At 41.5% G+C, this 12,892-nt stretch overlaps 1 protein-coding gene across 1 annotated transcript in view; it reads left to right on the forward strand.

Annotated features, from left to right (window-relative positions):
- The window catches only part of PIP4K2A (phosphatidylinositol-5-phosphate 4-kinase type 2 alpha), a 161,684-nt gene that overhangs the window by 108,198 nt on the left and 40,594 nt on the right, over positions 1-12,892 (forward strand). The window contains exon 4 of the mRNA XM_081131705.1: positions 5,340-5,492. Within this exon, the coding sequence (XP_080987831.1) occupies positions 5,340-5,492 (153 nt within the window). The remainder of the gene's footprint in view (positions 1-5,339; positions 5,493-12,892) is intronic.

Genomic DNA, 12,892 nt, shown 5'->3' on the forward strand with positions numbered 1-12,892 from the left:
CGGAAGATTTCACACATTGAATAAGCCCTGGATTGCCTTTGTATTGTGTTGTGACTGACCCCAAATATCCACAAAGCACTTGTTTTGTGCATTCACACTTCCCAAACTGAGAAGTTCAGAATCCCAGATTTTGAATTTTAAAAATGTCACCATGTTACATAACATATAACTCTCTAAGCTCTGTCTATGACAAGGAATTTATTTTCTAATGAGAGCAGATCTCTCTATACCCTAAGTAGATTTCACTGGGTAATTTTATCTGGCAGCTTTCTCATAAAGACAGACAGGTAAGTAGGGGTAAGGGCTCTTGAAAGTGAACATTTAAAAAAAGAAGTGAACATTTGATTTTGGAAATGGGAATTATCTTGACAATGACTAAACGAACCCTTTAAATGGTACTTTTTAGGCCTTTGGTTGGATCAGGTCTTCCATCTCAGACTTAGCCGTTTACATTAGGGTGGTTAAGATAAAGAATTTCTTTAAATAATGCCTTTGGCTAGACCTTCTTTCTTCTGCGCAGATCTTGTCCTAACTTGCAAATTTTGTCTTAATTTCTTTTTCTATGTTGCTTTCCCCCAACTACCTCTTCCCCAATTGATATTATAGAGAGTAACTGAGAATTCAGCCTTGGCATTCTTTGCCAAGAAAACCCACCCAGTCTTAACAAGGGAAAGATGGAGGATAGGACAGTTTTCTACAGATAAAAGCCAGTGACCAAAAGAAAATGCGAACCTCCAACTGTTCTTAGGCATGTGAAGTAATTAAGCCAGACATGATGAACTGTGCCACATGGTGAGAGATGTGAAGAATTCGTAGGATTGACATTGTAACCACAGTCCCAGGATTGTAGGAAACACTGGGGACTAGGCATCTTTGAGCCCTGCCTTGGCATTTGAATTGTCTGACTCTAAGCCCAGACTCAGCAGCACGTTGTTTTTCTGTCCTGAGGCCTTCCCCCTCAGACACACCTCTGTCTCAGCCCTTGCCTCAAGAGAAGATGGCTCTTATTCCTGTTCGCATCAGGTAAAGTCAGGCAATGAGCAGTCCTGGAACCAGTCAATATAGATTTGTACATGTGCTAATAAAAGTGTAAATTAAAGACTCTCACTGCATGGGCACTGAGGCTGTTCTTAATGGTATTTTTACACGTTTTACTTGGCAAAACTGAAAACATAAAAACAGGTTTGGGTTTTTTGCCAGCTGGCTCAGGCACTGAATTGTGATTAGGAGGCATTTGTCACCACAGAAAAATCTATATGGACAATCCCATCGTAATGCCCACGGCACTCTTGGGCCCAGGCAGGGAGGCAGCGATGGTGGGAGGGACGGAGGCTGACTGCTCTGTCCCGCCCACATGGTAACAAACACAGACGGGCAAGTCGTTTCCACTCTCTGGTTTCTCTTCTCTGATCTGTAAACTGAGTGGCTTGGAATCATCTCCAAGGTCACTTCCGACTGTCACACTCTTTGATTATGAGATTTATTTTCACATAGAAGGACCCCTTGGAGGCTCCTGATGATCACTCCCAAGCTCTGTTTCTTCTCAGGGCTTTCTCTTCTTGGCCTCCCAAACTTGTCCAAGCATCCTGTGTGATGCTGGGGTGCACTTTTCCTTTGTGACAGAACAAAGCACACTGAGGAATTTCAATATCCAGTTTCTCTAGATAGCGGACTGTTTTGAGGCCGCTCAGTGACTATTTTCAGTACATACCCATGGCCTCCTTTCCTTAGCTCATTTTCTCATTCTTGCCCCGAGTACATCTGGAATCTATGAAGTGCTATTTTCATTCTGCTCTAAGAACGGTTGTCATCTTCTCTTTAATCTTGGCCCAGATGTCCTAAACCAGCATTATGCCCCCTCGGAGATGATGGTTGTGCTTTCTTCTGACTGGACTTTTGTTGGGAAATGTATCGAATTGCCTTCTGAGGTCTGTACTCTCCAGTGGGTCCCAGAGCAGTGTGCTGTGTCTTAGAGTAGATACACTTTTAGAGTTATAAAAAGTCTGAAGTAGAGATCTAATTTAACCCACCTTCCTCCCTGGGCTGCTTCTCCATCCCTTTTCAAACCCCGAAACTGAGGCTCTAAGAGGCCATGGCACACCCAAGGGGAGGTGAGTGGTGAAGCACATTCTAGGTGCCAGGCCAGCGCCTGGCCATTACAGAGCACCACCTTTACACACAAACACACAAACATTTCTACCTTATTTCAAAGGCTACAGAAAGCCTATGATTATGATGTTAAGTAATGGCAAAAGTTTAGTCTTGTCTTTGTAAATTGTCCTCTTTGGTTACCTCAGAGGAAGCTTTAGCCAGGAGCTGTAGGCATATGATTTGACTCCACTATATTCCAGTTTTATTATTTTCAAGTAGGAAAATGCACCTGGCTTTTTCTATCTCATAGGAATGTTGTGAAAATAAATAGGAAATAATGAGTTAGATTCCTCCAGGCCTTAGAATCATTCCAAGGAGCATGCATTTTGTGTACAAGTGTGCTTACTCTTCAGATTTTCTGCTTGTCTAAGGCTTTCAGTAAATTTGATTCATGTATTTTTATGTTCATAGTGATCATAAAAAGTACATTCTAAGTATAACAAAGTATTTGTTCCTGACTTTACTGATTATTTGACAGCTAAAAGCCTTTAAAAAAAATTCATCCACACACTGGAAGTAGATATTGTGAGATGGGACTACTCATGTGATTATTGAAAAATTGAGTTAAAGCAGAATCAGGATTAGCATTTGTAAGATGTTATATCCCAAGCGTAAGATATGGCCAGCGTCCTAATGGAAAATCTGTAATAAATAATTATCAGTGTCTTTGAAACTGAAAGGAAAGGCAAAGAGTTTGGAAGGAGGTAGCATATGAGCTGAGATGTTACGGCATTATGTTAGTATGAATTTCTAGCCCTTTATAAATCCATATTTGCCTTGAACGTAGTCAGTATTATTAGACATTTTCTTAATGAATTATTCTTCACTGTAAAGTTCCTCGTTTTAGTGAAACCAGAGTTGGACAGAATACAATAGGAAAAGCATTTATGCAGGCAAGTCTGTTAGTATAACACACCTAACACAGAGACTGTGCATGCTGCGCCAGACAAAACACGTAGCCACAACGCAGTGAGCTCTTGGTTCTCACGTGTGGTCCACAGACACACTGTCAGCATCATCTGCATCTTCAGATGCCCCACCCCATACCTGCTGGGTCAGAACCTGCGATTTAACACGATCCCCAGGTGATCTGGTTGCTCGTTCAAGTTTGAGGACCACTGACTATGCAGCTTTCAGTTTTATTGTATCCCATTGGTCCGTGATAGAACATTATACTTTCATATCCGATATGCCCGAGAAAACCATCTGTGGAACTGATGCTGCTGCAGTTCTGTCCTTTGCTGAATACAATTATCCTCTATTATTTCTCACTCTCCTCGAAAGTTATTTTACAGGCATTATCAGTTGTACAAAATTTACAACCTTGTTTGCCTGAGTATCATAAAGTAGATTGCTCTTGCTTAGATTTTATGCCTGGAAGTAATTTGTAATCTTACGATTCCTGGTGTTCTCGTTTTATTTGGAATACCTTTCGCAAATTAATGTTTGGGAGGAAAAACCAAGAGCAACGATTGCTTTTTCTGCTAGTGTAAAAGTCCTGAAAGGGGGCATTCACTTCGAATCTTAATAGGAGAAATTAGTAGGAAGGAGTTTTTGTTTTTGTTTTAGAAAAAGCAGCATAATTGAGAATTAAACTCCTGTTAACGTAGCCGTTTTCATCCTGAAAATCACTTTCATCCTCCTCAGCCTATCTAATGAATTTCAGTTGTACTAAGAATAAGTTAACTCTGCCAAATCCTGCTACTTAAAGTCATTGGGAGTTACACTGATGCTTTTTTCATTCTCTCCTGTTTTCTAATAAGCTAAGGAAAGGAAATCCAGTGAAATGTGCAGTATTGGTTCTGCACTGTTACAGGCGTGCCTACTTGCGTTGAGATCAAGATGTACTATCTCAGGATGTAGTGAAAGGCGGTGCCAGGGCCCATCCTCGGAAATGAGCTCATGGGCAGCTTCCCTCAGCTCACAAAGGACCTTCATGCCCTGCTGTGCCACGGCAATACAGTTACGCCTCGTGGATAAATCCTGTTGGATTTCATCTAGAAAGGAAGGAAAGGTGGAAGAGACATGAATATACTAGATGGAAAGGGAACTCTTTCATTGGAAACCTGTGATGCAGTGATATTGCTGCCTCTCTAAAGATATCCGTGTCCCCTTAACTACACAGCGTTTGGTTTATTGGGGCTTTTGAATGCCCACTTTTAGAGAGAAAGTGTCTTTGCCTTTGAATCCCTCAATGCAACCCAGTGGGGCCAGTCCGGGAAGGAAAGTCAGTTCTGAAGCACCCAGTCAGCAGAGGAGACCAGGCTCCTCAGGTGCGAGGGGTTTGCTCCTCCAATCGTCTGGTTGACCAGTTTAGGAGGGTTGAGGAGGGGTCTCCTGGAGGTTCTAAGAAAACAGGAGATTCAACCGGAGAGTCACATGGGAAGAAAGCTTGGACTTACCTAGCTAGAGTGTCCATAGCCTGAGCCAGAGACTGGATGAAATGGTATTGGAAGAACCCCTGCTCAGAGCCCCTCCTGTCTACCCTCCAGAAGATAGTCATTCTCAGACTTGGCAAGGGGGTGGAAGGTGGACCAAAGTAGAATCTTCTGAGGAGCCATTTTAGGGTACCCCTGCCCAGCCTCTGCCCTGGGCACGCCACAGGCAGCAGTTTACTAACTGAGTAGTTTGCTAGTTGAGAACTTGAATTCTAGCTCCTCCCCTTACTAGCTGTGTGACCTTGGCCAAGTTATTAAACCTTTCAGATCCCCATCTCCTCATCTGTAAAATGACGGTGATGTAAATAGTAACTGTTTCATGGCGATGTGGTTAGAATTGAGAGAAATACTCTGTGCTTAATGTTTGGCAGAATCCCTCTCATTAAGGAAACACTCAGTGAAGCAAAATTTTCTTTCATAACTGGAACCTAATTTTATTCAGAAGAAAATTTGGGCTTTTGTCCAACTCGGAAAATTGCAAGGTGAACAGAGTAAGTTTGATTATAATTCTAGACATTAGCCTGCTTTAAGGACATTAGAATTCTAGTGCAGACCCAGGCTGTTTTCATTCCACGTGGAAGACTAGCAGTTTAATTTACGATGCATATAAAATACTGTCATCCTACTTATCAGTTTCTTCCAAATACAAATGTTTTTGAAAACTTGTGATGACAACAGGTTATTCAGAAATCAGGAAACCACTTTTTTAACTGGTTCTCTTCCTTCCTCCCCACTTATCCCAACGGGAAGAATTCCTTGACCAGGAGTGCACCCCTTCCCAACGACTCCCAGGCTCGCAGCGGAGCTCGATTTCACACATCCTACGACAAAAGATACATCATCAAGACCATTACGAGTGAAGATGTGGCTGAAATGCACAACATCCTGAAGAAATACCACCAGGTAATTTTCCTTTATCTATATTTGAAACTCTGAAAAGGTTAACATTCATGACTTCTGATCATCAAGGCCAAAGATTTAAGTACATGGTCAGGAAATGATGAGAACACATTTGACATAAAAGTCACCTCTAGTTCGGCTTTTCAAAAAGTACCGTGGCCACCTTGGCCAGCATGGCTCAGCAGTGGAGCATCGACCTAAGATCTAGGAGATCGAGGTTCAATTCCCAGTGCGGCACAATCCTGGGTTTCAGGCTTGATCTCCAGCAGGGGGCGTGCAGGAGGCAGCCAGTCAATGACTCTCTGTCATCATTGATGTTTCTATCTCTCACCCTCTCCTTTCCTCTCTCTGAAATCAATAAAGATACATTAAAAAATATACATATATATATGTCTTTATTGATTTCAGGGAGATGAAGCAAGAGGGAGAGAGAGAAACATCAATGATGAGAGTCATCATTGATCGACTGCCTCCTGCACACCCCCAACTAGGGATCGAGCCCACAACCCGGGCATGTGCCCTGACCTGGAATCAAACCTCGATCGCCTGGATCCTAGGTCAATGCTCAACCGCTGAGCCACGCCTGGCCGGGCCATGTATATATATATATATAATTTTATTTTTTTTTAAAGTGCTGTTGCCAGATTACTGACAGTTAACATTTAGGAATGTTTATCCTCTGAAGATGGTTAGTTATTTATATAACACTTTTAATCTAAATACTCTTCTGTAAAATAGTTTCGATTTTTGCCATCCTGATTTTAAAACCACTCAACTTAAGACTTGGCAACATTTCAGGAGTGTTCTGCACATGCCAGAAGTTAGGTGTTGACCTGTGAGTATTTATCCATTTACACCTCCAAATTATCCTGTTTGCAGTAGTATTTTTCTGCCTGGCCCCAAAAAAGGCCTGATCACACTCTACTGCTACAAAATTCTTTCATTTTCACCCCTCAGCATTATTCCTTCATAATCACCTGGGGAAAGAATGAAACTGCCTTTGGAAGCAGCAGTCTCTCTCCCTCTCTCTTCCTCTCTCTTTCTCCCTCCCTCCCGCCTCTTCCCTCTCACTCTTTGAATAAATTCCAGCACAAGTTTGCCTGGTGGAGCACACGTTCCCAGGTCCCAGCGGAGCTGTAAGAGGCCTTACTGACTCTATAGTAAGAGCATGAAGTCCAATGTCAGACAAACCAAGGTTCAAATCCCGGCTCTGCCACATACTGACCATATCACTTCTGGTCTTTGAAGCCTCAGTGTTTCCATTTATACAATGGAGATAATAACAACACCTAAAATGGAGTCCTAACGGTTAAAAACGGGGGACTGTACCTCAGGTACTTAGCACAGTGCCTGCCACACGCTAGGTGCTCAGTATAAGGTGGTGGTAGTTTTTATTGGGTCATAGGACAGTAACCAGTAGCAACTATGTCATCTTGAGAAATTGTAGTCTTACGGCATGAATATGACCATTGCTTGCCACATGGCAGCAGTCATCTTCAGAACTGGTGTTTGAACAATGTTCTAAAACACGCACACACACGCACATTTTGAGTCCTGCTTTGGCTTTTTCCTACCTAAATAGCTTCAAATCCCCCTCAGAGATAAAGACCGGCTATGACAGAGGGTATCCAAAATAAAGTGCCCTGGACCCTGACTGTGTAAACCAGTGATTTTCAACCCTTTCCATCTCATGGCACACATGAACTAATTACTAAGATTCTGTGACACACCAAAAAATGTATTTTTTGCCAATCTGAGAAAAAAAAAGTTATGATTTTGATTCACTCACCGTGGATGGTTAGTGTTGTGTTGGCTGTTGTCATTTTTTTATCTGACAATCTAGGGAAAAGAGGTCCATGCCCCTGACTAAATAGCCAGGTAGTGCATGTTTTAAAAATTCCTGTGGCACACGGACCGATAGTTGCTTCCCTGACATCATGGGATATTTCTTGGCAGTTGCATCTTCTTCCAGTCTTTGCAAAAGTGATCAATTGTGTTTTGCTTTCAGTGAAATCTATAAAAATCCTTGAGCTATCTTGTTTCCGGAAACTAAGAGCCGCCCCTCATTTGTCTTCTAAAAACAGTAGTCAGCCTCTAAATTTATTTAACATCTAACAAATCATTTATAACATCTGTTCCTTTTGAAATTTGTCCTGTGGCGCTTATGCTGTTGCCTATTATGAAGGGAATTTTGAGGGCCAGGATAGTATCTGGGAGGGAGAAAACACTAAGGCACTGGCTTCTGAATAAGTTGAATTACAAGCTGCAGCTTTTAACTGGTGACCTTTTAAACTGTCCACTGTTTCATTTCTCCTCCTTTGAAACTTAATGTCATACTTTTTAAAAATTGTCTCAGAATTTTCAAAGCAGAGATACCTCTGTGGCTGATGGAAACATATTCTGATAAGTGTCTATGATACATTCTAATAAAATGACACACAGTTCAAACAGCAACTTCTTGATGACAACTTTGAGTCAGAATTTTTCAACTTCACAGACATCACAATTTGAAACATTTTCTCTAGGGTAATAACCGTAACCTAACATGCAGATTTAACATATCTTAAGTATTACTTGAAATACATTGGGAATCAAAATAAGTCTATTAACATGCTCCAGGGGCTTTCAAATAAAGATTTTCTTTCATTTCACTATTACAAAATACTTATTTTCTTGGTATGTTCTTTATACAAAAAAGCCTTATTTATCTAACATTTATATATTTTTTTCTTCTTATAAATATGATTTTAAATATAACTTAGAGGGTCTTAGTGATTGAAATATCACCATGATGGATATAATTTATTTAGAGTACAGTAAGTTGAAAGTCAGGAGACATAGATCCTAGCTTGTTACGAACTGGTTACTTAGGCCATGTCTGAACCTCAGTTTCCCCATCTACATTTCATTCATTTACTCATTCGTTTGTTTGTGTATTTACTCTTTGACCCAGTTCCAGAAAGGATAATAAGGTGGCCTTCAAGGAAGTTTGAAATATAAGATATAATAAATAGAAAAAATAAAGAAAGATAGAACAGGGAAGGAGAGGTCAAAGACACAGAATGGAGCCTGGAGTGAACCTAAACCTCATGCCACGATGACCAGCATGCTTCCCACATTGAGGGCCACTCATTGGACCCTAGTTTCCTAGAAGCCAAAGTCATAAGTGAAACCTGGGTATATCAGCTACACAGCCGCTGTGCCTGAAGATCTAGGAAAGTCAGTTATTAAGGATAAATATAACTGTTCTTAGAACTAAGGTCAGACAGGGTTATTGCTGAGGCATTCCCCACAGAGTCCACATGACATCATGCGCACCGCCCTTGAGCCAGCCATGTCACACACAGGAATTTCATCAGTGTGGGCTGCTGCACCCACACCAACATATAATTTACGTTTAGTTAGCGCAGCTGTGCAGACAGACCATGCAGCGCGTGCTGGCCGCCCAGCGCTCTGCAGCCTGACTCCCCCCGGGCAGGACCCGAATGTTCTTCCAGCTGCCCTTCTCGTGGCCGCTTTCAGACAAGGCGCCGATGACTATTACATGGGGGTGCGCTCCGCCTTGCACATCCTCAGATGTGGCTGTTCCGTGCGCTCAGACCCAGGCCTCGCCATCTGCAATCCAGGAGAGGCCCTTCCAAGCTTTGTTCTCTGTTCTGTTCAGTGATGCTCAGAGGCTACTGTAAGTCGGCCTAGACTGCTTTTAGGCTTTGTATCTAGTCGTAGAAATTTTCTGTCTCCTGCTTCAGGGGTGACTGCCAATTCTTCTATTTCTTCTTGTTGGTTTTTGTTGTTGTTGCTTTTACCTTCTAATTTGCTGTGCTTCTGAACGGCCTAATCTGGACAGGGAATTAGGCTTGTTCAAAGTGCATATCAACAGAGGGGACCTGCTCCCAGGGATGGTGTCTCCTCTGGGGCAGATTGACAAGTCTGGATACTTCATGGCCCTTGACTTCTCTTTTTTCTTCTCTTTTCTTGTTTTTTGTTTTAATGAAATATACCCAGAGTTGCAGCTATATTCTGGAAGGTTGAAACTACCATAAGGCCAGCCTCTGGAGAAGTGGAACATTACAAAATATTTGAATAAATTCTTCCTGGGATTAATTTTCTGATAAGCCAACCTCACCAGCAATGAAATGTGGTAGGTGGCTCAGAGCACAGACTCTGGAGCTGGCTACTGCCTTCAAACCCCAGCTTTGCTCCTGACCAGCTGTGTAACCTCTCCACATGCTTCTCTCTCTGTAACCTTGGATAATAGCACCTACTTCATTTGATGTTGCGCAACTTAGGTGAATTGATATCTATAACCTGCTCAGAATAGTGCCTGATATCTGATAAGTGCTATATAAATGATTGAGTAAGAGATTAAATACCTGCTCAGATTCCCACAGCCCAGTGTTCAACACTTGAACTCTTTCATTAATTCTTTCAGTCCACTAGGGGGCCTGGTGTCTGGTAGAGTGTGGCACTGCGGCACCATTATGAAGATTTTTATCACAAGAGGTTTGCCTTTTTCCAAAGCTCCAGAATCCTCCCTTAGTCTTTATCTGCTCCCAAATCCTATCCTAATTTTCACTCTGTGCTGAGAAAGGACAGCATCATCTCTTAGACAATCAAAAATTTATATTAAGCAGAGCCAACTTTTTTAAGTCTCTTTTCCTTTATAGGTTTTCTCTTTTTTATAGTTGGGAAAATAACTTAATGTTTGCATATAAATACCCCCTTTTTTTTTCTTTTCAAATTTCTGTCAGGCTAGAACAAATTCAGGTTCCTATAAATGGTGATTTTTCAGCTGATTAGTTCAGCAATGTCAGAAGAACATTCAAAAAGGGAAAATTAGTCAAGAACCTACTTGGATGTCTGATTGCTCCTAAATTGAATGATTATTTTTTTCATTGACCTGAATTCATTGGGAGTTTTGGTGTCATGTAGCTTTAACTTTAATTAAAATTAAGTCAATATCAATAAACTTCTAGAAATTTTTATGGGAAGGAACAAATTACAGTATAGATGATGGAAATATCACTAATAATAACTTAAGTTTTTGAAACACAGGGGCTAAATTATTTGTTTCTTATTTTAAAGGGGCCAAATTGATGATAAAGTAACCTAAAAATCTTTTCTTGCCCTTTGCATTTTGGAAACGCTTAGTAACTTGAGCCAAATCTAGAAGTTATGCCTAAAAGTATGAGCTCCTTGTTAAATAGGCCAACTAGTATCTCAGATTTCAGTAAAGGATTTTAGGGTGAGTGCTTGACTCTTTTGGACCCCCCATGGAGTATGTCTTTTTATCCTGCTGTGAAGGACCGTGGTGTCAGCATTATCATTAGAAGAATTAGCCACTAATAGAGGAAAACAGAATAAAAGCACCATAAAAGCCAAATCTTAAAATAAGAAATTTGGAGGTGTAGCACTGAAAGAGAAAAAGTTACACACTCCATCAGAGCTTCTAAACTCTGATTATAGACAGAACACCACGCATTCTGTGAAAACTGGATTGTGTGTCCCTAACGCTCCCAGGTGATGCTGATGAAGCCGCCAGTACGTGGCAAGGCCGTTCCTGCTTTCTAGAAAAGCGGACACATTCTGAGTCTGTTCTTTAGCTTTTTAGTTCCCTGCCTGGAGGAGAGGTCAATTGAAATGTCAAAAGTACATTCCTGTTTGAAGTCCTATATGCTCCAAGAAGTACATGACCAAAGGCAGGCTCCAGCAGAGCCGCGCTGCCATCAGAAGCTGCAGGCGCTTTGTTCGCTTCTCTCTTAGAAACGCCAGGAAGGTGTTTGCGTCCCTCGTGGCATAGGGGTTACCCCTTCAGACTCCCCTTTGCAGGCAGGGAGTCACTGCTGGCTAATGGGGGCGTTTGGAGCCTCTGTTCACAGGTCCTAGCCATTCATCCCCCAGGTTCCTAGGGTGCTGCCCAGCACACTCATCAGAATGCCTTTCCTGCAGCAGGTTTTCTCCAGTTTCTGGAAATTCCTTCCTTTTCTCTTCATCCCTCACCTGTCTCCTTTAGTTTCTCTTCTCTTCAACTGCAGTATATTTGACCTTCTCATTCTGGCCTCCATGTCTTTTAATTTTTCTTTCCCATTTTCCATCTTCAAACATCTCTGCCTGACTCTAGGTGAATCCCTCAGCCAAGTTGTCGTCCAGTCCCCAACTCTCTCGTTAATTGTTCTAATTTGTTTTCTCACCAATGATTTTTTAATTTCAGTAATCATGTTTTTGCCTTTAAATGTCCCATTTTTACGAGTTCATTCCTGGTAGTTTCTTGTTATATGCTCCTCTCTGAAATCGCATCCTTGATTACTTTAAATGTTTTATACATAATTAACTGTTCAAATTCTATTTCCAGTAGTCCTCTCCCGTGCAAGTCCTGGGCCTGAATTTGTTGCCTCTTGTGTCTGCTGACTCTCACTCAGAGGGACTTGCCTAAGCAGAAGCCCACACGGAGTTTGGGGTCAAGATGTTGATTAGGGATCAGAGCCAATGTGGGAAGAAGTAGGATTGGAAAGAGGGAGAAGCCAGGCAGGCCCAACCAAGCAGCAGCCGGCCTGGGGGGGCCACTCTGGAGTACTCCATCCAGAAGCTCCCATGTTGGGCCAAAGTGACAGCAAGGCAGATGCAGAAGGAGCTGCCGGCGGAAGGCAGCTGACTGCTCCGCAGCTCGGTGGCAAGGCTTCTCAGATCTCCTCAGCAGGGTGATGCTTGGAGCAATCATTCCGTATTTTAATTGTAGTCAATGAGTAAATGCCATCTATATTTATGATAGAGTAATTTTTTACATAGTCATTTCATCTTTAATGATGATGTTATTCATGGGTCTTTATTATAGTGTAACAAATATTAGGGATATCACTGTTTATATTTTGGGTATATTCTGCATTATCTCAGTAATAACAACGTGAACACTACAGAGAAATGTTTGTTTCTTTTAAGCCTAATTTTGTTAAATTGTAGAAAATTAGTAAAGTTTAATATTTATATTAGCTTAAATGTAGTCATCTTTACTTCTTTTTTGACTTCAAAACTATTTGAAACCAAAATAAATTTTATTAACTGATACTTATAGACCATTATCCCAAAATATCAATTCAAGGAAAATTTGGGTTATCTATTGATTTTGTCATTCTAAAACAAAGCAATCCTTAATTTCAGGCTGGCTGACTTCCCTTTTTTCCCCTCCCTCCCTCCCTCCCTCCCTCCCTCCCTCCCTCCCTCCCTCCCTCCCTCCCTCCCTCCCTCCCTCCTTCTTTCTTTCACGTAAAGCTTGTTGGGTGATCTGTAAACAGAGCCAGACACAATAAGGATTACAGATGATTTAACTTTCAAAAATATTTAACTGAAACAAGACTTTACATTGAAGTATTAATTTAGTGCTATATTAAATTGTCACTTCAAGAGTC

Source organism: Miniopterus schreibersii (assembly GCF_964146895.1).
Source record: "Miniopterus schreibersii genome assembly, chromosome: 1".
Classification (NCBI taxonomy): Eukaryota; Metazoa; Chordata; class Mammalia; order Chiroptera; family Miniopteridae; genus Miniopterus; species Miniopterus schreibersii.